Source organism: Maylandia zebra, linkage group LG16 (genome assembly GCF_041146795.1).
Source record: "Maylandia zebra isolate NMK-2024a linkage group LG16, Mzebra_GT3a, whole genome shotgun sequence".
Classification (NCBI taxonomy): Eukaryota; Metazoa; Chordata; class Actinopteri; order Cichliformes; family Cichlidae; genus Maylandia; species Maylandia zebra.
The window spans coordinates 27,478,303-27,504,522 of NC_135182.1; the positions used below are offsets into that span (position 1 = coordinate 27,478,303).

The 26,220-nt window shown below is 38.4% G+C and overlaps 2 protein-coding genes across 6 annotated transcripts; both read left to right on the forward strand.

Annotated features, from left to right (window-relative positions):
• Positions 1-987: 987 nt before the first annotated feature.
• On the forward strand, positions 988-10,344 carry LOC101475778 (histamine N-methyltransferase). Of its 4 annotated transcripts, none has more exons than XM_012922374.3 (8): positions 1,001-1,107; positions 2,313-2,467; positions 3,631-3,777; positions 5,733-5,785; positions 6,644-6,751; positions 8,202-8,332; positions 8,498-8,591; positions 9,556-10,344. In XM_012922374.3, exons 3-8 carry the CDS (start codon positions 3,641-3,643, stop codon positions 9,915-9,917), a joined length of 885 nt encoding a protein of 294 aa, XP_012777828.1. In that variant the 5' UTR covers positions 1,001-1,107; positions 2,313-2,467; positions 3,631-3,640; the 3' UTR covers positions 9,918-10,344. The 4 variants fall into 4 exon arrangements, with proteins under 4 accessions (XP_004563175.1, XP_012777828.1, XP_004563176.1 ...); XM_004563119.4 differs by having other exon boundaries at positions 2,313-2,416; positions 9,556-10,290; XM_004563117.6 differs by lacking the exon at positions 1,001-1,107 and adding an exon at positions 1,245-2,039 and having other exon boundaries at positions 2,313-2,416; positions 9,556-10,290.
• An 831-nt stretch (positions 10,345-11,175) lies between these two features.
• On the forward strand, positions 11,176-26,014 carry LOC101475481 (histamine N-methyltransferase). 2 transcript variants are annotated; one of them, XM_004563116.6, is made up of 8 exons: positions 11,176-11,371; positions 11,469-11,611; positions 12,973-13,025; positions 14,341-14,448; positions 19,871-20,001; positions 20,404-20,497; positions 21,003-21,403; positions 25,769-26,014. In XM_004563116.6, the coding sequence occupies exons 2-7, from the start codon at positions 11,478-11,480 to the stop codon at positions 21,353-21,355; spliced, it is 873 nt and encodes a 290-aa protein (XP_004563173.1). In that variant the 5' UTR covers positions 11,176-11,371; positions 11,469-11,477; the 3' UTR covers positions 21,356-21,403; positions 25,769-26,014. The 2 variants fall into 2 exon arrangements, with proteins under 2 accessions (XP_004563173.1, XP_012777831.1); XM_012922377.4 differs by lacking the exon at positions 25,769-26,014 and having other exon boundaries at positions 21,003-21,449.
• The last annotated feature ends 206 nt before the right edge of the window (positions 26,015-26,220 follow it).

Genomic DNA, 26,220 nt, shown 5'->3' on the forward strand with positions numbered 1-26,220 from the left:
AGAAAGTAGAAAGAAACTTCAATTTGTGTTGCAAGACAAACACATAATTTAGCATAATTCAGCATATAGCTCCAATATCTAAATTTCTTATTCCTGAGCTGTTATCTCCATGGCATCACTGGAAGCAACGACAGGCTGCAGCACACAAAAAATTAAAGTCATTCAACAGTGATATGCTTAGCCTGCCTATCAGATTTAATTACTCTTTAACTAGAAGTGCCAGAAAACTGTTCTGATTGTTCCGAACCGCTTTAACCCCTCACTACACCTTCTCAGACAAGGGGTCACACTGACCAAAGAATGATCTTGTTCAGCTCACTTTAGCTCATTCAGTTATGTAGTTGTTATTAATTGCCTAGATAGTGCGATTGCAGACATTTGTTTTTCATTGCATAACATGCTGATGCCCCCCCCCAAAAAAAACCCCCCACAAAAAAACAAATGTGAGTCCTTGCAATGAAATGAATATTGTTCTAGTTGTATGTCTGACCACCGGACCTATATTTATTAGCTATAGACCACTAAGACCAGCAGCCCTCCCCTCCTCCCCTGTACGCTCTTTTAAAGCACATCAAAAGGGATCTGTGGCATAACAACAGTCTAATTTGAGTTCTAGTCCTGATTCCGGTGTCTGGCAATTCTTAATCACAAACAAGACTTGACATTTACTTAATTCCCTTTCCTTCAAATTAAATAATATATCCTCATTTTCATGCTAAACGGAACCCCCTTTAAAGAGACTTTTACATCATGTCCTACATAACAACTCAGACAAAACTTACTAAAATATTTGTTTAAAAAAAAACACAATTATTGACAAGGAAGTGCATGGTTATACAACTGTCATGAAATTAGAATAAATGTAAAAATTTCTCTTGTGGTTTAAAAAAAAAAGCATTTTAGTGTCCAAGTTTCATACCAAACACATTAAACACTATTTTTTCTTGAATGTAAAATAACGACACGGTATTTCTTTTATAACGTAATCTGACAAACAGCACTGTCGCCCTGTGTCCTTTGCACTTCGCTCTGCATAAAGCCAAGCGGAGACGCTGGTGGGAGGGTTTATTCCAGCCGGGCAGACATCCGGACATCAGTTCTGCACATGTAAGTGAAAACTGCCGTGTTTTAGCTCAATCTTCCTGCTGTTTAACAAATCATAAACAAATATGGCAAAGCTGGCTCTGCGACACATGTTCAGCGAGCAACAGCTGGCCTTCAATTGTTTTAGCAGCTGCCTACGCGTCGATGGACGCAGCAGACTCCCGTGTTTGTGTGGCGTAGTTGTGTTTCCGCCGCTAAGACGCCGACAGCCAAAAGCCGCCGATGATGTACCCGTCCTCACTTCTCTTGCACTTTCTTATGGTGTGCATTTTGTCTATTTCCACGACACAGTTACTCACTTCCCACTGTGACTTCGTAAGTGAGGGCTCACTTGACCGCAGTGCTGCTGATCAGACTGTCCTTCTAACATCACCCGTTTACGTGGTTTAATTTGAAACCGATGGCCAAGCGTTATATTGTGAACGTTGTTTTAATTCACCCATGAAAAGGAAGGTTTCCTGGTTATTCCTGGAACTTAGTAATATGCTTTGGAAACTTGTCATTGGCAACAGGTGCACGTTTGAACATGCCTCAGGTGACGCAGAGGTAATCCCAGCCCACATTTATCTGGATTTGCGGATCAGTCATTGAATATTTGGTCCTTTAGAAGAGCAAGAAGTCACTGAAGAAATACTGACTTTTCATCTGAAACGTGGCTGTGGTCGAGAGTCAAATCTGAATGTTAATTTAATGTTGGATCAGCATTAAGATATCAGTGAAGCCAAACAGCGTGTCGACACTGGAATAGGACTGATTCATAGGGGTTTTTGTAGTTGACCAGTGAGGCTGAAAAGTCAACAATTTATAGTTGGTCGAAATTAAAGATGGTTTCACCTCTGCCACATTATTATGTTGAAAAGTCAGCGATTAATGTTGCTGATCCTGTGGTAGACAACATTTGAGAACCCCAGAGATGTCTCCTGTAAGTGCATCAGGTAAGCATTGAGTTATTTGTCTAATGTTTGTGTAAAATGTATTTTTTTTACCAGTTATGTGTTATGTTCATTGTTACTGTGACAAAGATTTGTGACCGTCACAGTGACCAGATACTGAAGTCAGCCTGTTACTGTACCTGGTAGAATAATGCTAGCTAGGGTGAATTAGGAGAAAGTTAAGCCCAAATCAGAACAAAGTGTGTTCCTTTCATATTTTTATCATATTTTTATTCATTTTTTATAAATATTTTGCTTTGGTGTTTTCTTTTCCAGATGGTCTAACTCATCAGTTGGTCAATGTGGCAGTGTGAAGTCTGCTTTACCCAGGCAGTTCACAGCTACGGTCAAGACGGTGTGAAGGGAGTCTGGATGAAAATGTAGGAGTAAATTGACAAACCAAATTTTAAACCAACCCTGATGATAATAAAGTAAATAAACTGCTTTAACTGATGTGAAGTTGTCTGTTATTTGCATGTTAGAGCCTAATGTTAAATTGTACAGTTAAATATATTTATCCTTTATCTATAGCCAAGATAAATGTTATAATTGTGCTAATATTTTGAAGTATTCTTTGTAGTGTGCTGTATTAAATATTAGCTGAAATACCACTATGGTCCTGTGGACCTTTGGTAGTGATGTTACTGCTGTTCTAATATTGATCAGTGGTGCAAAAGGGAGTAGGACTCAACAGCAGTGTTCAACATTGATTCAGTTACATGTAAGTTGACAACAGACTGTTGTTAAAACATGATCTCGGCTATTGTTGGCTGTCTGTTTCAATACTTGTGTTGTTTCAGGGTTGATTAAAGACCCTTGACCAGTTATTGATCAAACAGTGTAGGTAGACTGGATTAACTATTGCTATGTTAGCTGAGCTCAGTGTAAATGTCAGCATCTGCTGCATTTAAGAAAGTAGATAAATGGACATATGAAAGTGATTTATGATTTCAAATGTTATTGCTAAACCTAAGTACTAGAAACATGTCATGGTCTGGTATTTTTAGGACGGTCTCTCAAAAAATGTATAAATTAGAAAATTCACATTTATAGTAGGTGGCTTGTCATATATTTAGGTTTTTCTTTTCTTTGTCTTAGTTCCTGGATTGGTCATTGGTTTCAGATTTACATAAGTGTCTGATCACAAGCCAATAGTGGGCACCCAACATCAAACAGCTCTCACTGCTGGAAAGTGGGATGTGTTGGGAAAATAAAAGAAACATATCCGTCGGAGAGCAGTGGCTCAGAATCTGTGCTCTCACTTTTAAGCCATTTCTCTAAATACACAGGCTGCTCTGTAATGACTGCTAAGATCTGGTAGTCATGGATGCATGCTCAGCTTTAGTATTCCTATAGATAAGTACAATGGGAGCTGAAGTGAAGAATAAATACAGGAAAGCTTTTGGAGATGTTGACTTAGGTGAAGTTCAATGTAAGAAAACTTATTTTTCAGGGATAAAAAGCAAAAATGATCCAGATGTGTCATTGTTAACAGTGTTTGAGTAACACGTCGTGGCAGGTCATTGTTTTTATATGACAGCAAGCATGTTAATGCTCACTTGAAATAATACTTTTTTTTTTTTTTTTTTGGCAGATTGTGAGCCATGGCATCTTCCCTCAAGAGTTTGGTTAATGATGATGACCGATACCAGAAATCCTTCCAGCTTTTTTTGGAGCGCTCGTCTGAACACCAGTGTATGCGGGACTTCATCCACAATAAACTGCCAGATATACTGGCCAGGTAATCTACCACACACAGCTTTGAGCAACTCTGCACGACCATACCATTCAACATGGCATGCATTATACTACAGCTGAATCTGAGAATCAAAGCAGTATTTAAAGCTAAGCAATCATTTACTGTCAAAACTCTGAAACTTTGGTGCAAGCCTTAAAAACCTGATACAGTAAGGTTTAACTGTATTAAACATATGATTTAAAAATGAAGCTGATAAACTAGAGTACCATAAGTCAGGAGGCGTTAATAACCTTTAACCTCAGCTCCTTTTAATATGGTAATTTGAGATGTAGATTGGGTAAAATAATTGAATAAAAAGTTAACTCATGTCTGGTGTTGTGGTGGTTAGCATCATCTCCTGACAGCAAGAAAGTCCTGGGTTCAAATCCACCAGCTGGTTGTGTAGATTGTGTATATTCTTCCTGTATCCTCATGGGTGCTCTCTGGGTGATCTGGATTTAGTCCAAAACTGCAATCCCAAATTGGATAAGTGAAAGAAAATGGACCGATAGATGGAAAACCCTTAAGAACAGCCAATTAACTTTGAGAACCTATACAGACATATCAAGTGTCAGTCATCTAGGTCATGGTAGACTTCATCTAAGCCACGGTAGTCTGGACTTCTTTAAGTTTCTTTTGAAGAAAATTGCTTTCTTTCCAAGCTCCTTAGACTAGATGCATGGTAGTGTCAACATTAGTCAGGGTTAAAAGTAAGTGGGAATTGGGTGGCAACCATTTATTGTAATCTTATTAGATGTGAGTCAATTGAAAAAAATACAATCAGGCATTATAAAGTATATATTTTGTTGTGTGTCGTTTCTTATTTTACTTAACTATGCAAAGTCTATGAAGTCATTTTGAAACCTTTCAAATATCATTAAGAATAAGCCACAACATTAAAACCAAACTACAATATTGTTGAAGTACCCCGTGTGTCAAAGACTCATCTCTACACACATCTCTGTGCATGGATCTCTATGATTGCCCTATGAGAATTTACAATTAATTAGCAATTACAGCTAATCTGTGGAGCCTTCTTGGACTGGATTCTTCTGTTGCACCTTATGGATTATGCAAATAGGGAGTTTGAAGGCCGGGCAACCACTTTAGGGTGTCTGTCATGTTCTGTATGGCATTCCTGACCAGTTGAGCAATGTTTAGATCAGTGATATAGGTTTAAAAAACATACACATAAATGCCTGGACCCTAGATAATTACAGTTTAACGAGATGATCAATATTATTCATTTCACCCGTGGTTAGTTTTAATGTTGGGCCACTTGTGATGATAAGCATCAGCCACTCATACCTTCAGACCGATTTGGAATATGTCGAGAGGTGACAAAATACAGTGTGAAAAGGAAGATCTGGAGCACACAGACCATTTAGTGACTAAGCTGTGTCAATCAGTCAACATGTGCTCTGCTTAATACTGCTGAAAGCAGTCAGAATTGCTGAGTGATTAGGACTGCACTACAGCCCAAAGCGGAATATGTAAGTACCGTTTCACTCACAGAATCAAATAACTGCCTACACAAGTGTACATGCTAGATTAACCAGCCAAACAATATGTGATTGTAAAAGACAATGACTGATTGCTGTGGAAATTCCATCTCTTCCTGTGTTATTTTCTGTTGATGTAGGAGGCAATTGACATGCAGCAGAAAAACAGACCCTCTCCTCTTCTGTGCAGGTCTAAAAAGCAGATCAGAGAGGAATCTGGAAAGATGTGACTCATGAGTAAATTAAAAAGGTGTTATTAAAAATCATACAGTGAGTGACAGAACATGCCACAGCAATAATCAAAGCCTGGGTATCTGTAGATTCTTCAGTCGCTACTTCAGAACATCTCACATGCCCAAGTGTCAGGGAGAACTGACAAGCCCAAAAATGTGACCCACATGTCACAGGTTGGAGGATGTGAACCTTTCTGAAGTGTTTTATCTGCTCTCTCCTCAGCATTGGAGATGGAAAGTCACATCTGAATGTCATTGGAGTTGGAAGTGGAGCTGGTAAGAAAATTCTGTTACCACTGGTCTAAATGTGACGCGTTAAAAAGCAGCGCGACCTGCGCAGCATCGAAAGTGACAAGACATTGCGTAAGCCATCTGTTACTGCTGTTGCTGCAGTTTTTTCATTTATGGTTGCAACAGGAAAAAAACAACAAAACTTTGCCCTTATTATCACTGCCAGCAGTTTGTAGACATCTGTCCAGTTTGTGAGATTAATCTTCAACCCAGGCCAGATAGCATGACCTCGCTGTTCTATAACTTTACTGCACATTGTTTTCAGTGCCCGTGATACAGCAAGGTTAATATTTTTCCTGAGCAAACCCAGTACATGCCCCCAGAGAGCTGTTACCCTTTGGTTATGTCTCCGCCAATCCTTTTAATTTACTGAGCTGTCATGTCAGAATCATATTGGAGCATTACGGATTCTCTTTTCGGCTGCAAAATACATTAGAATGACTGGAAACTCCCCTGAAAGATATTATTCAATCTAAAAGATTTAACATGTGTCCACATGAGCTCCTTTGTACATGGCAACCTGTCACCTTCAGTTAGAATTAGAGCCAAATCCCTGGTTACGTGATACTGAAACGGTATCGCTGTGATAACTATCTCTCATGGTGTTGAATTACATTTTTTTTCACTTCTGTAATTACTGCAACAGAAAATGTATGATTTTCTGCAAAACTGAAACATGCTGTTAGATGCTTCCTGCACCATTTCAACTGATGTTGATCTGTTTGGCTAAAAGTGGAAATTTTATTTTCAATTATTTTTAGCAGTTCGGGAACTGTGGGAAAGTGGGTCAAATTTGTGTTTGCGACTTTGTCTTCCAAATAAAAAGTGTGCCTGTGCCTTTAGGTGAGATTGACCTAGAGATGCTCTCTGAGCTCCATAAGAAGCACCCAGGGGTGACGGTGGATAACGAGGTGGTGGAGCCTAGCCGCCAGCAGCTATATAACTACAAAGGTACAGTCTTTACAGGCACACACTTCTCTCACACAACACAAAATGAATCATTGTATTCTCAGCTGTCCAAAATGGGGTTCAGTATTTATTTACAAGCAAAACAGGATATTATTATATTTTTATTGGTGAAAAACAGCATCTTAAGAATTCACCGGTTCATATATTAGCAGGAAATAGTCATTTAACCACCAGTGGCGTTGTAGAGTTTAGCCTTAATGTCTGTAAGAATGGACCCGACTAAAGCATCTGTGAGTAAAACACTGAATCGTTACGAGTTTCAAGTCTGCTGCTGTCTGACCAGGATCCTTGCATACATTAAAGCTACAACCAATTATTCACCCAAAACTCCTATAGACACGATATCTGATTAAAAATAATGCATAAAGCAGGGACTCCCCCGTTCCTCATTGTTGATTTTTGTTGCTGGTTCTTTCCATTGTTCAACTTACAATCTAATGAGAGACACCTTTGCTGTTTAAAAATGTTTTAAAGCATGTTGAAATCTTTTGTTATTTGTGGAACTGATCATAATTGTCCCCTTAGATTTGCAGTTCAAAGAAAACAAAAGGTGTTTAAGTTTCCCCAAGATAGCAGACACATGCTGCGTTTTTACAAATGATGCAACATGAAGTGTAAGCCTCTACAAGAAGGGATGGGTGAGCTTATCATCTTATAGACTGGATGGTCTAATTTGCCGAATGATCTGCTTTGCAGAGGATTTCCAGACTTTCTTATTGACTATGAATTTGGTGAAAGTGTGATTGGTAATTGGTTTTGAAACAATTAGGACTATTCTCCTGGAGGTGTACTTCATGGCCTTTACCCCTCAGATGACTGGGTGTGTAAGAAATAGCAATATGATATGTAAGAAAAAAACCTCTTTGAATGATTGAAAGGTTCATTCTAAGGGGATTGTAATGTCGACATAGAGAAATAAAGTAAAATGTATGACATTTAAACTTTGCTCCGAGACATATTGATAGAGTAAATGAACCTCCTATTTTCTGTTGGAGAAGCAGCATTCCACCCACAAAAGACCTACCAGCCTACGACTGCAGATGCAATTAGCTCATGTAAATGAATCCATGAACTTACGATAAGTTGAATACCTGTCATGCTGGAAGTCAGTGGTGGATGCACGAACAGCAAAGAGTTTCAAACACACTGTAACATTTTAATTTCAATGCGTTGTGATCATTCTCAAAGGTCTCTGTGTGGTTGTGCCAAGTGGTCTCCATTGTTTTTAATGAAGTGTGATGCAAAACAAGTGCGTTGTTTTTAGAGGGGGGGGGGGGGGTGCAAATTACAGAAATGCTCTCATCATTGTGACAAGTGTCAGCTCCGTTGTGGCCTGAAAAAAAAAATCAGCCACTCTAAGCTGTAAAATTTCATGCCAGCTTTATTTCGGTGTTAACTTGTAATAAATAACTAAGTAATTATCTGTCTGCAGTTTTAGTGTCACAGAAACCAGATTTAGATTACATCAAGTTCAACTGGAACACGATGACTGCCTCTGAGTTTGAGGAGCACTGGAAAGCCGAAAAGGCCACCAAGAAGGTGGACTTCATTCACATGATACAGGTCGGTGTCGATGAGCATACCCTGTGTTTTTTACACAGCTGGGTTACATTCATTTCTGGCAAATGGCAGCAGTAAATCCAATTAGAACAACTGCCTGGCACAGCGTTATAATTAGGCATTCTGTGAATGCAGTTAGTAGCTCATTATCTGTGGTGAAATCGACAGATGCTATACTACGTGAAGGATCCTGAAGCAACTGTCAGATTCTTCCAGGGTCTTCTTGGTAAAAATGGGAAGCTTCTCATAATTCTAGTGTCTGGTAAGTGGATATTTTCTTTCTCTCATGTGGGCGATTTAATTATGGTGCAAATAGCTAACGAACATACTGCTTATACATGCAATACATTTGGAGATGAAAGGTTTAAAACAGCATCTTACAGAAACAACCAAACCTTTTCCAGCATTCAGTTGATATATAGTACACGCACATAACTTCAGAATATAGAGCAGCAGTTATACTGCTGTTTTAACTTATTTATTTTCACTTAATTCAGTAAAAATTTTCAAATTTATTGCTGCGAAAACCAAGAGTGGCCAAAACTCAATTTACTAAGACACCTGCTCTCAGACATCTCATGCTGCCATGCTGCCCAAAACCAGTCTCAACCCAAATGAGATTCTTCACAGCCAGTCCTTCATTTAAAAAAAAATTAAAAAGCCTTGATATTAGTCTGACCTTTTTCCCCATGTCAGCACTAATGAGTCCATAAATATTGCAGACAACAAAAGAGACAGTTTGCTAGCACACACCGATCTCCTCGACATCTTCAGTGTATGCTGAGGTTCGTGTCATCTGCTTTGCTCCTGGTATGTGAATCCGTGAATGTGTAGATGCATAAAAATGCAACTTTTAACTTCAAGACAAAAACCTTAAACAGGGAAAATAAACAAGGCTCTGAGTGTAATCCTGAAGGAGCTAAAGCTTTTTCTTATTTCTTACTTCCCTCTGAGTCTTTCCTCTGAATTTATTAAATACCTGAGCTGCGATGTAGCAACGTGATCCATGTAAGCATCTCCATGGTGAAAAAATTGCTCTGATGCATATGAGGATGAATTCTCCCCGCATTGTACCACCAGCAAGTCATTATTCATTTATACTTATTCAGTCAAGTATGATTCAGTTTCTGGCCAATTCTAGACAGAAATTAGGATGGTGACCGTGCTAAACACCTGCTTGTCAAATTGTCATTGTTGTAATATAGCCTCTTTTTCATCTGTTCCAGGCAAGAGTGGTTGGGGGAAGCTGTGGCGGACCTACAGAGCACAGCTGTGTCAACCCGACATAAGTCAGTGTGTGACCACTGGAGACATCAAAAGCTTCCTGGACTCCAAGGGAGTGCGTTACCAGAGCTATGAGCTGCCATCTCAGATGGATATCACTGAGTGTTTCACTGAAGGGGATGAGAAGGGAGAGCTGCTTCTTGATTTTCTCACTGAGGTGCTGGATTTCAGTAACACAGCTTCACCTGAGCTCAGAGCTGGTGTCCTAGAGATGCTTCGGCACCCAGACTGTAGTGTAGAGTCCAACGGTAAAGTTATCTTCAACAACAACCTTGAAGCAATATCACTAGACCAGCTCTCCTAAACATGTACTGTCAGTATAGTAAATGTAGGTGGATCACATTGTTTGATTTATTTTGCACTTGATGTATATAATAAGCTGGGTAGAGGATATCTACACACCTGCTTCCATTTATATATTTTGTCTACTTACTAATAAAATAATGACTCCATAGACTGCTGTTGTTAGAGCATTTCTTAACAGTTCTGTAAAATCAAAGGTTATGCTTGTATATAAGTGAATTGGTTATAACTACTGTTTGTTATGAGTCTCACAAATAAGTCGTAAACTGCTTCGGACATTAGCTTTAGATTTCACCGTCGTATCATTTTTAATGAGCTGCATTTGGCAGGCTTCGGTGCTCCACTGCCAACCCCATTATGTTGTTTTCATTGGAACATGTATTAATCAAAATCTAAAAGTAAACAGAACATTAAGCAGTTCAGTTTTCCATAAAGGCTGATCTATTTTAGATAAGCTGAAAGGTTGTAAGCTGTTTGTTATACAGAAAAACTTGAAGATGATATTTATTTTAATGTGAGAAGTAGATGAATTAAAGTCGCTGCTTATACTGGACGTGTATAAAGCTGAAGTAAGTTACTTATACAACTGATTCTAAGATGAAGCTGTCACAATAGCATTTTGAAATTAAGATGGTTTATACATTAAAAATAAATTGTTTTCCTAGATGAGTAGATTCATCGTAATCATGGCGTTGTGACTGATTTGGGGATTGTTTACAATAACTGTTACAACCTTTTGCAGCTTAAATATATTTATGCTCCAGAATGTCTTTTCAGCTCAACAGCTTGTGCTGTTAATATTTATAAAATGGTAAAGATGATGTATGCTGTGGCAGCAGATGTTCTGCAGACACTACGATATAGCTGAACTTTTGGCACCATCTTGAGGACAACTTTACTTACTGATCTGCAAACACAACCATGTAACCATGACATGTAATGTATGAAATCATCTAAAGCAGTGTCTGTGAAGGTTCTCAGTCATCCAGGTCACCGTAGTCTAAAGAGCTTAGAAAGAAAAGCATCTGGACTTCTTTAAGTTGCTTCAAGATGCTGCAACTCTCATTCAAGAAGCTTCTTCAGTTCTAAATCTAGGACCAGAATCTTAGACCATCTAAAGTGGTGCATGCTTTGCATATGTTTGGTTAGTGTTAAGGGCAGGTGAGGCCAGTTGAACAGGTTGAGGAAAGCCCACTATTTCTGTTCTACAGAGAAAATGTTGAAGCCCAGCCCATTTGTGGAAGAGAAGAGAAACACCACAACTTAAAAGAAGGGGGAGAGCAGTTGGGTCTCTGCCCTCATTCGCCACAACCAGTCCAACAGTTCAGGACGCCCACTATTTGTGCTTTAGAGAGACTACTTTGAAGCCAGCCCACTTTGTGGGAGGGAATGTAAAGTGTGCAACTCAAAAGAAGGGGAAGAACTCTATTTCCACAGAGGCTACAGCTATTTAAGGTATTTTTTTTTTTATTATTCTTATGATGTAACTATATAATTAAAGTGTGGTGAGCAACTTGATTATGTTGTTGTTTTTGATTTCTGTGCATTGCAGGAATCAGTCATGGCTGCAGAAGCACAGCACACTTGTTATGAGGGTGACAATGTCCACATTTTCCAGTTCTATCTGGAACACTCAGGAGAGCACAAGGCCATTGTGCAGTGTGTTAACAATCTCCTAGCAAGAGAATTTAAAAGGTACAGCAGGAAATGAAATGCTTGAAGTAATAACCCATATTCCAAGCTAAGAGTAGGGGACAGACTGCTCATGCAGCACTACAGTAATGACTGTACTCAAGGGTTGGAATGTGAAAACTTTGACGTAAGTTGCATCTGTGTCCTCCACTTGTCAACAGTAGATGCTTTATACCGCCTGAAGTTCCACCACAGTATGGTCTCTGCTAGTTTATGGAAAGTCGTTTGAGCATTTATCCATTTAGTTAGCCAGGCTTAAATTGTTGCCTTCCTTATGTTACGTGCTGTTTTAGGGAATGGGGTAATTTAGCCCACCAGGGTCTGTGCAGATAACTTCAAAATGTCTTTTTAAAGGCAGAAGAAATTGCCTACAATTTCATGCAAGCTGCAGTGCACGCACACAATCTGAATTTTCATTCAAAAACTCAATTTCTTTCAGATTGTCCCTACTATGTCAAAACAACCCATTTGGTGCTAAATTGGATCAGCCTGATGGATGATGCTATGCTGTGATTGGTTATTACATTTTTATCCGTATTTGTCACACAGCTATTTAAAACAGACGGGAAGACTAGAAGAAGGGTTTCTTGTCTCTTTCACTGCCGCACAGCCCTCTTATAAAAAGTTTCTTTTCACCATGATCTCCTGAATATCCACAATTTGTCTATTGAAATAATGTTAACTTGTGCTCAGCAAGACTGGTCATTTTTTTAATAAACCCCCTGAAAGAATTCAACAGTACACTTGCAGTTTATCCTTTACACTTGTCTTTATTCACTTGATAGCACAAACATCTACTGTTTACTTAACTAAATGTACCTCACCAACTTATTTATTAAATGAAAAATGCTTTGAGATATTCTGTAGTCTGATAGTTTGCAATAGATTAAATTCCATATTGTAAGTAGAGGTGAAATGCTTAATAACAAAAGATGTATGGCTTTCAGCTTTTACATTTTCATATTTTCCTTTTAGATTTTGTGATCGTTTAGAGGTTTGGGCTGATCGTTTTGAAAAGCAGCTGTCATAATGCTCTTGCTTTGAGCTCTGTAATTAGTTTTTTCACAAAAGAAAACATCCATGCTTTCAAACAGTCACTTCTTAGATGCTCTTTTTAGACCACCATTCAGGAGTGAAGCTGTTTTAAAAATTAAGCAAGCAGCTGAGCTGTGTACAACCCACTGAGCTGCCAACCCATCTATTCAATGATCCAGCCTAGCACCAGCCATAATAAATTAGACAGCTATAACACAGAGGCTCCATAGTGCAATTTTGTAAGACCGTAATTTTCCAGCATACATCTTGTGACACACATACTGTACACTTTCTTTAACGGTTTATTAACGTTCTTATTTTTGATGCAGGATTGGAGAGGGTAAAAGCAGCCTGAGCGTTCTTGGTGTTGGAAGTGGTGGAGGTATGTGATCAAATATAACAATAAGTGTAATATTAATTGTAGTAGCATTACTGACCATTGTATATGTGTGCTGTGGTAGTTCTGGCTTATTTTGTCATGTGGCAGTGTGAAGTGGGCAGGAACACTGCCCAAAATGCAGGCTCACAAACAGGACTGAACTCAAAACTCTTTAAGCTTTATTACTGGAAATACAGAGGACATGAAACCAAACTGGGGAAAACTAGGAAACTAACAAACAGCCAGAGTATGAGGGAGATGCAGACATAAATGCACACAAGGGGAAATCAGGGAACAGAACACAGGTGGGAACACAGCTGAAAGTAATCTAACTAATGAGACAAGGAAGCAAAACTGAACATAACGCACACAGCACAGGAGGCTAACAAAGGAATTATGAGAAACACACACTGAGACACAGACTGACTAAATGCAGGCAACAGGGGGAGCGAGAGAACTTAACATGCATAACCAGACATGATGGACTACACAAGGAGGCACAAATAACTTACACAGGAGACGTTGGAGAAGACACAGAAGCAAGACTGAGAGACTGGCCATGAGAGGGATCTAAATGATTAAACAAGGGCTAGGAACTAGAACTTAACAAAACTCAGAGGCACTCTAAACTGAATATCAGCATCTTAATATTCTGCAAAAACAAAATAACAAACTCAAAAACGGGTCAAAGACTCAAGACCATCACATATTTACTTGTTTTAAACCAGTGGTTCTCTGTGGCAGTCCCCACAGATTAAAGTGGAGCAGCTGAACGAACAGGGTTTTTTGAAGAAAAGAGTTTTCTGATGTTGTCATGCTGACCTTTATTTCACTAAAATGTAATCCTGGATACTTTTTTTTTTTTTTTGGTTTCTGAAGTGAGACATGCCAGAAAAAGTTTGAGAATCGCTGTTAAAAAGCTCCAATTAAACTGATTACCATGCCCTTCAAAGGCGTGCAACAAAGAGAATTCATAATAACAGTGTCTGTGGGGGCATTAATACATTAAAGTCACTGTCAAAGCTATTGCAGATTGCACTTGGCTCCACATATGATCAATATAGGTCATAGATCACTCCGGTTATTGCACAATGACATCAAACAACAAACTGTTAATGATTCTGTTGATCAGAATGATAAGAAGTATTACACACATCTGCGTTATATATATTTTTGACTTTTCTAAATAAATTTCAGGTTTTTTTTAAAGTGTTCTATACTATATGTTTTGGAGCATTTTCATTTTAAAGCGTTATGTGGAGCCACAGGTGTTCAAAATCTTCTTCACTTCCTGATTTTTTTTTTTTTTTCCCCCCAGGTGAGGTGGATGCTCAGATCCTCACACTGCTGCAGTCTGTATTCCCTGCTGTTCCTATTACTGCTGACATTGTGGAGGGCAGCTCTGAACTCTCAGACAACTTCAAAGGTATTAACCATTCACATTCACACCACATGTTGAAATATTTTTACTCTATTTTCAGATGGGTTTCCTCTTCAGGCTCTTCTTTACCTTTCTGAAAAGCCGATGTATTAGTGCCAGTAGTGAAAGTACTAACATTATCAGCTGACATTTAGAGCTTTCTCAAAATGCCAAAAGAAGTAGTTACTTTGTGTGTTGTTAAAATTCATCATGCACTCATTTGTGTTGCAGTACCTGAAAATTGTGTAAAACGTGCATACATCGTCATCTGAAATCATTTGTTTCACTTGTATTGTATTGTATTGTATTGTATTGTATCTTTATTTGTTTCAGACATATAAAACAAAAAACAATATATACACACTACATATATTTTCATTTACAGATACGAATATATATGTAGATATACACACACACACGTATGTGTTCAGATAAACAAAAAATATATAATGAAATAAAACAAAATCGTCTGACATAATGTAACAATGTTTGGTCTGAAAAGGAGTAGGAAGAAGTATGAACATACTTATTAATTCCTACCCCTGCTCAACATCTTATTGATCCCACATAATTCACCTAATTCCCATCATCACATACTCCACACGATACACGAGGAGAACCTATATAAACTTGGCTACCGTGATTGATATAATTTGGATATAATTTGATATTTTTATACATACAATGGGTGATCATCTTTATCGGTATCATATTCTTCCAAAATCAGTTTTCGAAGTATTTTCATGAACTTACTAATTCCTGAGCATTGCTGTAGATCTATAGTAAAACTATTCCACAGTTTTACCCCATAAATAGTGACACAAAAGGTTTTAACCGTGCTTTAAGAATCCTTAGATTCAATTTCCCCCTCAATTCATAGTCTCCTTCTCTGTCATAGAACATCCTCTGTATATTTCCTGGTAACATATTGTATCTGGCCTTGTACATAATTTTTGCAGTTTTATATTTTATAAGATCCATAAACTTCAGTATTTTTAATTTCAAAAACATGATGTTAGTATGGTCTCTAAATCCTGCTTTATTAATCATCCTGATTGCTTTTTTTTTAATTTTACATATTGGTTGAAGTGCAGTTTTATATGTGTTTCCCCAAATTTCCACACAGTATTCCAAATATGGCAATATAAGTGAACAATAAAGTACCCGGAGTGATTTGGAAGGCAAAAAATATTTAACTTTACTTAGTACGGAGATGCTTCTTGACAGTTTGGCTTGTATATGCTTTATGTGAGGTTTCCAGCAGATTTTGTTATCTATTATCACACCCAGAAATTTTGTATCCGAAACTTGCTCTATTTCAACATTGTTTACTAATAATTTTGCTCCTGCATCTTTTTTACAATTTCCGAATAACATAAATGTAGTTTTTTCCAAATTTAATGATAGCTTATTTCTATCAAACCATGTTTTCAGTTTAATCATTTCTTGTGTGACAATTTCCAAAAGCTGCTGTAAGTTCTCTCCAGCACAAAAAATATTTGTATCATCTGCAAATAGAATAAACTGTAGTATATCTGATGTTCTGCATATATCATTGATATAGAGGATAAACAGCTTTGGTCCCAATACTGACCCCTGCGGAACTCCACAAACAATGTCCATACACTCTGATTGATATTCCCCAATTTTCACAAATTGCTGCCTGTCTCTCAAATAACTCTTTACCCATTCTAACACCACTCCTCTAATGCCGTAGTACTCCAGTTTATCAAGTAATATGTCATGATTAATTGTGTCAAAAGCTTTTTTTAGGTCAATGAATACACTAACTATACATTGTCTTTTATCTATATTGTTGGTGATATTTTCGATCAGTTCCATTAATGCCAATGATGTTGATCTATTTGATCTGAAACCATACTGACTATCCGTTATTATTTTGTGTTTATCTATAAATTTGTCAAGTCTATTACTAAAGACTTTTTCCAGTATTTTTGAAAATTGAGAAAGTAGAGAGACAGGCCTATAATTTGTGAATTGGTGTCTGTCACCATTTTTAAACAGTGGTGTTACTTTAGCTGTTTTCATTTGTTTTGGGAATGTACCAGTTTGTAAGGACAAATTGCAAATGTGTGTTAAGGGTTTGGAAATGCCCTCTATCACTCTCTTAACGATTTCCATATCAATGTCGTCAGAGTCTGTAGAGTTTTTTTGTTTGTGATTTCCCAACAATATCAATGATTTCCATTTCTTCCACCGCCGTTAAGAACATTGAATGAGGATTGCGGTCAATGAGTCTAGTTTCTTTCTCTACAGAATCTGTTATATCAGGAATTGTTTCAGCCAAGTCTGGCCCAACACTTACAAAGAATTTATTGAACTCATTTACCACATCTCTCATATTAGTAATATTTCTATCATTATTTGCGAAATACGAAGGATAGTCTGCCTGCCCCGAGCCCTTTTTGATGATGGTATTTAATGTTTTCCAGATCCCTTTAATATTATTTTTATTCATAATCAGTAATTTTTCATAGTATTCCTTTTTACATGACCTTAAAATACTCGTTAATTTATTTTTATATTTCTTGTATTTATTTTCAGCTTCTGTGCTTCTGTTCATTATAAATTCTCTGTATAAGGTATTTTTCTTCTTACATGCATTTTGCAATCCTTTTGTAATCCATGGGCACTCTGCATATTTTTGTTTTTTACTATATTTCTTTACTGGGCAATGACTATTATATAACAGTTTAAATTTTCCTAAAAAAATCTCATAAGCTTTATCAATATTTTTTTCCTTATACGGCATCTCCCATTCTTGCTTGAGTAAATCACTTTTGAATGCGTTTATTGACTCTTCTGTTCTCACTCGTTTGTATTTTATTGTGTTTTGCTGTTTAACCTTCCTGTAATTGCTGTTATACACTATAAAAACAGGTAGATGATCACTGATGTCATTAATTAGGAGACCACTTATGGTTCTATTTTCTATTTCATTAGTAAATATATTGTCTATTAGGGTTGCCGACTGTGCTTTAATCCTGCTGGGCTTAGTGATCACTGGAAAAAGTCCCAAGCTATACATTGTATTAATAAATTCCTCTGTCGCTCTCTGCTTGTTTGGATTTAGTAGATCTATGTTAAAATCCCCACAAATGAACATGACTTTTTGATTTGTCCTAATGAATGTTTTATCTACCCACTCCTTAAAAATTTCAATATTAGAACCTGGTGTTCTATATATACAGCTTACAATGACATTTTTCTCTTTTCCCATACTAATTTCTATTGTTACACACTCTAATATATTATCTACCGCCACCGTCATTTTTTCTACCATCTTGTATTTTAAATTTTTATCCACAAACAAGGCCACACCACCGCCATTCTTATTCTTTCTATTTGTAAGATTTAATTCATATCCATCTATTACAAAGTCCTCTCCTTTCTGTTTATTAATCCATGTTTCAGATACTGCAATCACACTGAATGGATGTGTAAATTTTCTTAAATATTCCCTTATTTTGTGAAAATTTGCATATAAACTTCTACTATTAAAGTGGATTATAGATATTTTGCCGTTGACCTTGACAGTTTTGTTGAATTGTTCTTCAGTATGATAGTAGCAGGTATTTTTGATGTTAAAAAAGTTCAGTTCTGGATCAATGTCCTGCTCTGTGAAGTGTGTTTTGTATTCCGTGTTTACTGGTGAATTTATCTCCTGATTAGCAATCCTTTGTGGTAGCAATGTATAATTCCCAGATAATGAATTAATTGATTGTTTCATCCTTGAATACGTTACGCTTTAGCTTCCGTTGTTGTCTTCTATTACCTGCTTTGATGACTGTAGATTGTTTGTCCCGCTCCTTGCCTTTGTAGTCAAGTGACCTGTTAATATTTTTCCAGATCCTGGATGCATTTGATGACCAGCACCTTGGCTTCCTCCGGTGTACCGTTGAGCTTTATAAATATTTTACAGTTTGCAGTCCAGGTGTTCTGAATTTTACCCAGTTTCTTTAGGTATCGTGCTTTCTTCGCTATGTCAGCATTGGATTTGGTTAGATGGTCATTCATGTAGACGTTCGATCCTTTTAGTTTCCTCCCCTGCTTCAGCAGTGCATTCTTGTGTTTCCTGTTTACAAATCTTATGATGATAGCTGGTTTATCACTAGCATTTCTCCTGGGCAAGGGGTGGCATGCCTCGATGTTATTACAGTCCAGGTCGATCCCTTTCGACTGCAAGAAACCAGCTACTTGTTGCTCCGCAGAGCTCCCATCCAGATCTCCTTGCTCCTCTTTACTGCCAGCAGTCACAGCCCGAGCATATGACCGGGGTTTTATGTACAGCCCTGTGATGATCACGTCGTTCATTCTGGTATATTGCTCCAGGTCCGCGACCCTGCTCTCCAGATAGACGATCCGTTTCTCCTTCTCTGCATTCTGGTTACGTAGCGACCTTATTTCCTCGACTAAGTCTAGGATATATTTCTGTTGTAGCTTGATAGCCGATGTTTCCTCAGTTAGAAAGTCCAATGACTTTTTGATGTCCTCAATTTCATCGGCGTTCGGTGTTCTCTTAGGCCCCATTGAGCTTGTTGTCTTGCTCGCTCCGTTCACCGTCTTGTCACTGTTGATTTACTTGTTGGTGCCTTGCTAGAGGATCCTGGGCCCAGTGGCTGCTGGAGGATCCTGGGCCTGGTGGAGCAGTAGGATCCTGGGCCTAGTGGCTGCTGGAAGAGCCTGGGCCTGGTGGCTGCTGGAGGATCCTGGGCCTGGTGGCTGCTGGAAGAGCCTGGGCCTGGTGGAGCAGTAGGATCCTGGGCCTAGTGGCTGCTGGAAGAGCCTGGGCCTGGTGGCTGCTGGAGGATCCTGGGCCCAGTGGCTGCTGGAGGATCCTGGGCCTGGTGGAGCAGTAGGATCCTGGGCCTAGTGGCTGCTGGAAGAGCCTGGGCCTGGTGGCTGCTGGAGGATCCTGGGCCTGGTGGCTGCTGGAGGATCCTGGGCCTGGTGGCTGCTGCAGGAGGATCCTGGGCCTGGTGGCTGCTGCAGGAGGATCCTGGGCCTGGTGGCTGCTGCAGGAGGATCCTGGGCCTGGTGGCTGCTGCAGGAGCCTGTGCCTGGTGGCTGCTGGAAGAGCCTGGGCCTGGTGGCTGCTCTGTTGTTATGCATAGGAACAAACCCCAAACTACTGATACGTCTGCTGATGTTACTTTCATGTGAATGCATCAGCTGTTTTTTGGTTCTTTGTTTTGTGGTCTTCTCATGTACACCAACGAAGAAGACTACAATCGCATCTCCCCATATTTATTTTTACTTTTCTTTATATGTTCTTAAAGTAGTTCATTCTCTTACATGATGTCTGCCAGCGTTTTATCTCAGTGTAATCAGTGTTTTGATGTATCGCATATACATAAGCATAGATCTCAATGTTATTGATGGCTATTTGGTTTTGTTCATCTTAAAGCTTTGGTAGCAAAGACTGCCAGTCTTCAGAAGATCCCATTTGGCTGGAACATCATGAGCAGCGAGGACTATGTAAAGCAAGTGAAAACGAAGGGCGAGATGAAGAAATTTGATTTCATACACATGATTCAGGTATTACGAGTTTTCCTTCTGCAGATTCATGGCAAAAGAATAGCGGGAATTCTAGAATTTGCTTTGTCACTCTATGGTGTCTTGTCTTCTCGCCTAAGGTGGGATTGTGGTGAGCTAAAATCTACTGCAAACTATAAAGTATAAGTATTGTAAAGTGTAATATCCTTGTCTGACTCTGTTAACAATGAGATATATTTGGGTCCTCACTAAATCCTGCACTGCTGCTTGAATTCAGTGGGGACCGCAGTGGGAGTAGAGTGTATTCTGACAGATAAATGTGTAATTAGTGTGATAAATTGTCAAGCAACCTCTGACGAAATGTCCTAGCAGATTTATTGTAAATGATAACACTTAATTCATTCAAGCTTTAGAAAGTTCTCCCCATAATGTTCCCCCGTACAGATGATCTATTATGTGGAAAACCTTTGTGAAACTATCAGCTTTTACCACAGCCTTCTAAAAGCTAACGGCAGACTTATGATCATCGTCGAAGCAGGTAAGCCGAACTTGATTTTAATTATCCTTAATTAATTAGTCCGCAGTATAACAGTTTAAAGGTGTCAAATTCAGATTGTGTGAATGTAAATAAAGTATACTATACATTTTTGAGAACATATTTGTTTTATGCTCCTGTTTTTACCAGAGATGAGCCTTGTTTCAAACATATTTTTCTCTTTGCGCTGGAACAATGGTGCCCTCTTGGGGTTATATTTTGTATATAAAATCCATATCTGAGCATTTTTGTTTTGTATTTAATGCATTTGAAGGGGAAACTTAAAAACAGCTACTTTAGGTTTAAATTTAAGTTGAATTAAAGTTTATATTCCATTAATAATATTGAGTTATTATATTTATAATGAAGTTCTGTTAGGTTTGCACATAGCTGGCCTTCAAGGAGCTACTTTTTACTTTTATATTTTGAGTAAATCCTCTTGACTACTTTTGTTTGAAGTATTTTTTTATTCAGAAATGTATGTGATTTTCAATATCACACTATCCAGCCAACAGTGGATGGGACACCTTGTGGAAGACTTACAGCAAGGAGCTGTGTGTAGGTGTCATTAAAGAGTACCGTTCATCAGCAGAGGTCATTGCCTGTCTGAAGAGCCTGGGTCTGAAATACGATGAGCATTCAGCTCCCAACGCCTTCGACATTACCGAGTGCTTCAATCCAGGCAGCTGCCATGGAGAACGCCTGCTGAGTTTCATGACAGGAAGCGACAAATTCCACGAGTCCTTCACCCCAGAGATCAGAGCGGGCATGTTAGATCTTCTAAGGAGAAAGTGCAGCGCAGAGAAGGATGGCAAAGTGTTGTTCAACAGCGATCTGAGCTGCATTCTTGTTCATGCTTAAATATATGCTGTGGAGAAGTGTCCATCTATTCCGCTGGATCTTTATTCTGTAAGTTTGTCAGAAAGAATGAATAAAATCAATATAGTTCAGTTTATCTCGAGTGAGTAAAAGTTGTGGCTGTACAAGAAGACACATACGTTTAGCTACTAAGTCGCTTTGATCAAACGTTGGCCTTTTTCGAATCTGTAAGCAAGTTTAGTATCGGTATGACCTTTTAAGATAAAGTCTCTATAATCTATATCTTTACAGTTAGAACAGCTCTAATGTGTGGAAAATGTCAGCTCTTGTGATAGAGCCACAGAAAATAATCACCCGGCTTTACAAAGTTTTCCAGTTATTGCTCTATATTTACATTTTTTTTTTTTCAGCCATCAAGGTTGTTTTGTTCTCAGTTGAATCTTAAACCTAAAGAAACATTGGATGCCAGTGTTGTTTCACATATGCAGCATCTGTAGCCTAATTAGGCAGCTATTCCGTAATATTTTTTTTTTAAATCAGTGTTAATATGACATTATGGTTTGCAGCAGATTTAACCTTTTTCATTTTTATCTTACAGTATAAAAAAATAACAAAGCACTTTATTTATTAGCAAAATGAAGACAACTTTTGGTATAGTCTTAGTTGACACAATGTATTTTCAAATGGGATTAAAAAAAATTCCAAAAGATACTAAATACAAAAAAAGAATATTTATTTTATAACATTAATTATCACTGATAGATCATACATATTGAGTTATGCTGAGCTGGCAGGTCTTTGCTGAACCCTGATTAAGGATGTGACTAGCTGATCAATATTTATCATTGTGCACAATCTGATATCCATGAGGTGTCACATGATTAGCTAGTTCAAACATGAGTTCAAAGAGGGTATCTTTTTTTTTTTATTATTTAAATAAACTGCTGTTCACAATAAAGCCTGCAGATGGTGCTGCAACTCTCAAAATGCAGGTGAACCTGCATTATGCTATGTTGTACTAACTCCACTTGGTGGCATGCTATCCCTACATTCAGTAAGGCCATGACAGCAAACGGTGGAAACTTTTATTAGCCATATCAGTGTGCTTAATATTAAGCATTTAATTCCCGAGCTACCAGTGGTTATTTGACTGTTACATTTTCAGCCCCCACTCGCCCAGTTATTTCATTTCTACACTGGCGTTATGCCATCTGCTGTGGCCACATACGCACAAAATCCAGTGGAACGGCTGAGGTCTTGTCTCAAGCTATCTGGCAAATGTATTCTGGCTGTTCATTTACCTCATTAGCTTTAATAGATCAGTAATTGAAATTCATCAGAAATTCTTGTCAGTGCACTCCCCCCTGATGTCAATGGGCTTTCAGCACCTGCTCAGGCTCCATTACTGGGGGTCCTCGCTGGGCCCTCTCATACCACAGAGTGACAGAGCATTAGTCACAGAGATAATCAACCTCAATACACTGCTTGCCACTAATGTTCTTCAAGAACTATTTACTTCATGTGGCAGTTGGTGTCTTATCAGGGTAGAAGTTCTCCACTAGATAAATGTGATGAAATTTTTATAGATCACCTTGTTGTCCAAGTGATTGATTATACTCAGAAGTGCCGAACAGCTGGGTATTGTCATATTATTAGCTGGATATTGTTTTTATTTACTTCCTGCCACCTGCTTATAAGCTGATGCCATAATGACAAGCCACGTCTTTGAAGGGTGCGTGATGCAGATTTCTATTTGCTTATGAAACTCACGGGCTTTTTATTATGCAGACGATGCAGAGAAAGCTGTGGGTTCCATAACTACTTTCTTCCCATATTGGCCATGCAGCACGCTGGTCAGATGTCAGATGCTGCAGTAAAATTTTAACATGATTGAGGAAGCCTCTAGGTGAAAGTCTTTCTCAGAAAAGTGATCTCTCCGGTATGGCCATCTGGCGGGCAATCAGAGCTGAACTTCTAAGTTGTGTCTTCAATCTTTAGGGGCAATGAGGAAACAGGCCATGTGTTCAAAGTGTGACTACTGGTATGCCTTAAATTATGTGCTGTACCCACTAGTAGGGCTGTTTTTAAAATTATTTTCTTGGCTCAGCAAACGTCTTTGGCACGTGTTGTTAGGCAGAGAATATGCTTCATTCACAGCTGCTTTAATTCTCCTGTAATTAATGAATTTAATATATCACTGCTAAAAAGTATCACATGTAAAATTTAAAAGCTAAACCAGAGTAAAACAGAAAAACGATTTTAAAAAACAGCATTGTTTTTGCTCACTAGGAGATACCATCGTCACACCTACTGCACCTAACGCGTATAAAGAAATTACCTTGTTATTTTGTTGACCATAACTTCACACCATTTGTTTTCACGTGTAATAGGTGCTGATAGTGCACATACAGAAGCAGTGTTAACCCATAAATATAGCAACTGTGGAGGTCAAGTAATGTGCATTGTTTTCCATATGCGTACCTTTATTCTGCTGTAAAATGGTTTCCAACAGTCTTGCTGATGCTAGTGTGTCCTAGAATACTAAAGCTGGTAGGGATAAACCTAATCCCAGCCACTAAATGCACATTTATGATACCAGTGCTTGCATTTATTTGTAAAGGCAAATAAAAACGAAAGCAGCGATGACATTTTTGGTATTTCTCTAATCTGAATTCACACGGTTTGGCCAAATTGACTCTTCAGATGTCTATCTTCTTTAATAATATAGCCTCTACTCTGGTTTACTCTGTATGGAGAGCCACTGCTGGCCCAGAAGCATCTTCTATCAGCCATTATGTCAGTGTGTAGCCCTCTTTGAGAAAAGAGCAGGACATAAACCGGCCCTAAAATACATCACACACACTTTAATGGGCAGAGGCTGCGGCTGGGCCTTGAAATATAGCTCTGATACCGGTCCTGTAAATGGCCGTCCTCTGCAGCATATTTCATTCTAGAGAATTAGTCCTGTTTAGCAGCCGTTGTTATATAGCAGCTGTCCTCCATAGGTCTGAGTACAGCAGAATATGGCTATTTGATTGATGATTCCCGGGACTTTTCTTAGTTTGGAATTTTATCTAACGTCAATTAGCAGTCGATAGAAAACAAGGTGGAAATTCCTGCTGAAAAATTTCTCTTCTCTTCAAGTCGGTGCAAATTCTGCTGCGCAGAAGTGATCTTATAGAATCAAAGGCTTAAATCAATCCAAGGCGATTAACTACAAATCAGAAAGGGTGGAATGGGGTGACTCTACTCTAATCAAGTTTACCTTTGTCTGTCTCATTAATCTAGCGATTCAAGGCCTTATAGCCTGATGTACAGGACCATTCCTGTGGGTGTGAATATGGAGAATTGCCACAGATAAGATATGGCACCATATTTATTCCAGAAGTGCCATTAGTGGGACAGATAAAGCAGGACAAACACGCCACTAATTGACCGCTTCTGTTCATATTTTTGATCAATTACAGATAACACACATTTGATGATTTCATAAATCATACTAGTTTAGACTTTCTTTTTTCTAGCACAGTCGTTTAACTTGTGTCGAGAGGAAAAAAGTTGAAATGAAAAACGGGCCACTTTAGAAGAATTCTATATGTGTCTGACAAACAGTGATAACAATTTTGTGAAACAACTTGATATTTCTCTAAGCCATGCTCTTTTAAGTCAATATTTGCTGGTTTGATGGAAAAAAATAAAAAACAGACACTGTCACTTACTCGCTTTGTCAACTGGGAGAGTTCCTGAGGGCAAGCTCCTCTTTAATTACACTCTGTGACGTTTACCCCCACTAAATGCCCCTCACAAGGTTCAGGGTTTGGGGCTGTGCTTGTCATTGTGTGGGAAGTGGAAGAAGAGTTTTTTTTAAAAAGGAAACCTAATGCAGAATAAGAGATTTTCTCTTGAAGTTGTTGCTCAAATAGGGTTTGTTTGATATGCAAGCTGTGCTTTTATTAACTACTAGGTTTCTCTGACATGATTAGAGCAGAACTATTTTTTTATTTATCTTAAAAAAAACATTTGCATACTTTTAATGTTCATAATACTATAACTATGGATTGTGCACACTCATATGTTTAACTTTAATATATCCCGGGCTCTACAGCCACACTGGTGATGTGGGTCAGTCTGCCTGAAAGAGCTGTTCACCCTGCAAGAATTTAATTAGTCTGGGATTCAATGGAAAATAAATAAGTAATGTTTAGAGGTTTAGCGATGCTGTTGCAAAGGATAAGAAAGGAAATCTGCAGGAAACACTGAGAAATCATTGAGTCATGGCTTGGAAAATGCCAAATTAAAGATACTGAATGTTGCCATCCTAACTATCAGTGACTTCAGTGTATCGACAGAGGCCTTTCAACACCCTTATCGTTTGAACCCTGTAGATGATATCAGCTATGTTTTATTACTGTTATTACTGAAGATGATGTCTTTCTCTCTCTCCCTCTTTTGCAGCTGTATTAGTGAAGAGATACAGGACTTGGAGTAAAAACTGATCATGAAACAGAGCAATCCTGCCAGAAGTTAATACCAGTAGCAGGGATATTTGTACTTAATCCCTGTCAAGAGAAAAAGAAAATAAGACCTTACATTTCCCCGCAGATCTGCTATGGCTTTATTATTCCTCATTGCATTAATCAACTTGTATCTCGTCTTTTGCTTTTATTAAATGCCGTTTCTGGCTCACATCCATTCATCGGACCTTAAATATCCTCCATCTCTTGGGTCTGAGCTTGATTGTGCATAGGAAATGAAGTTGGAAACTTTGGAGCTCTATTTAAAGCGGGAGTCCCTGATGCGACCCCTCCCTGCCTTAATAACTTATGAACAGGATCCTCTGGTCCTTATTTGGCCTCATAGTGTTTCTGACAAAATCAGTTATAAAGAAATGTGAAACTGTTGTTTCT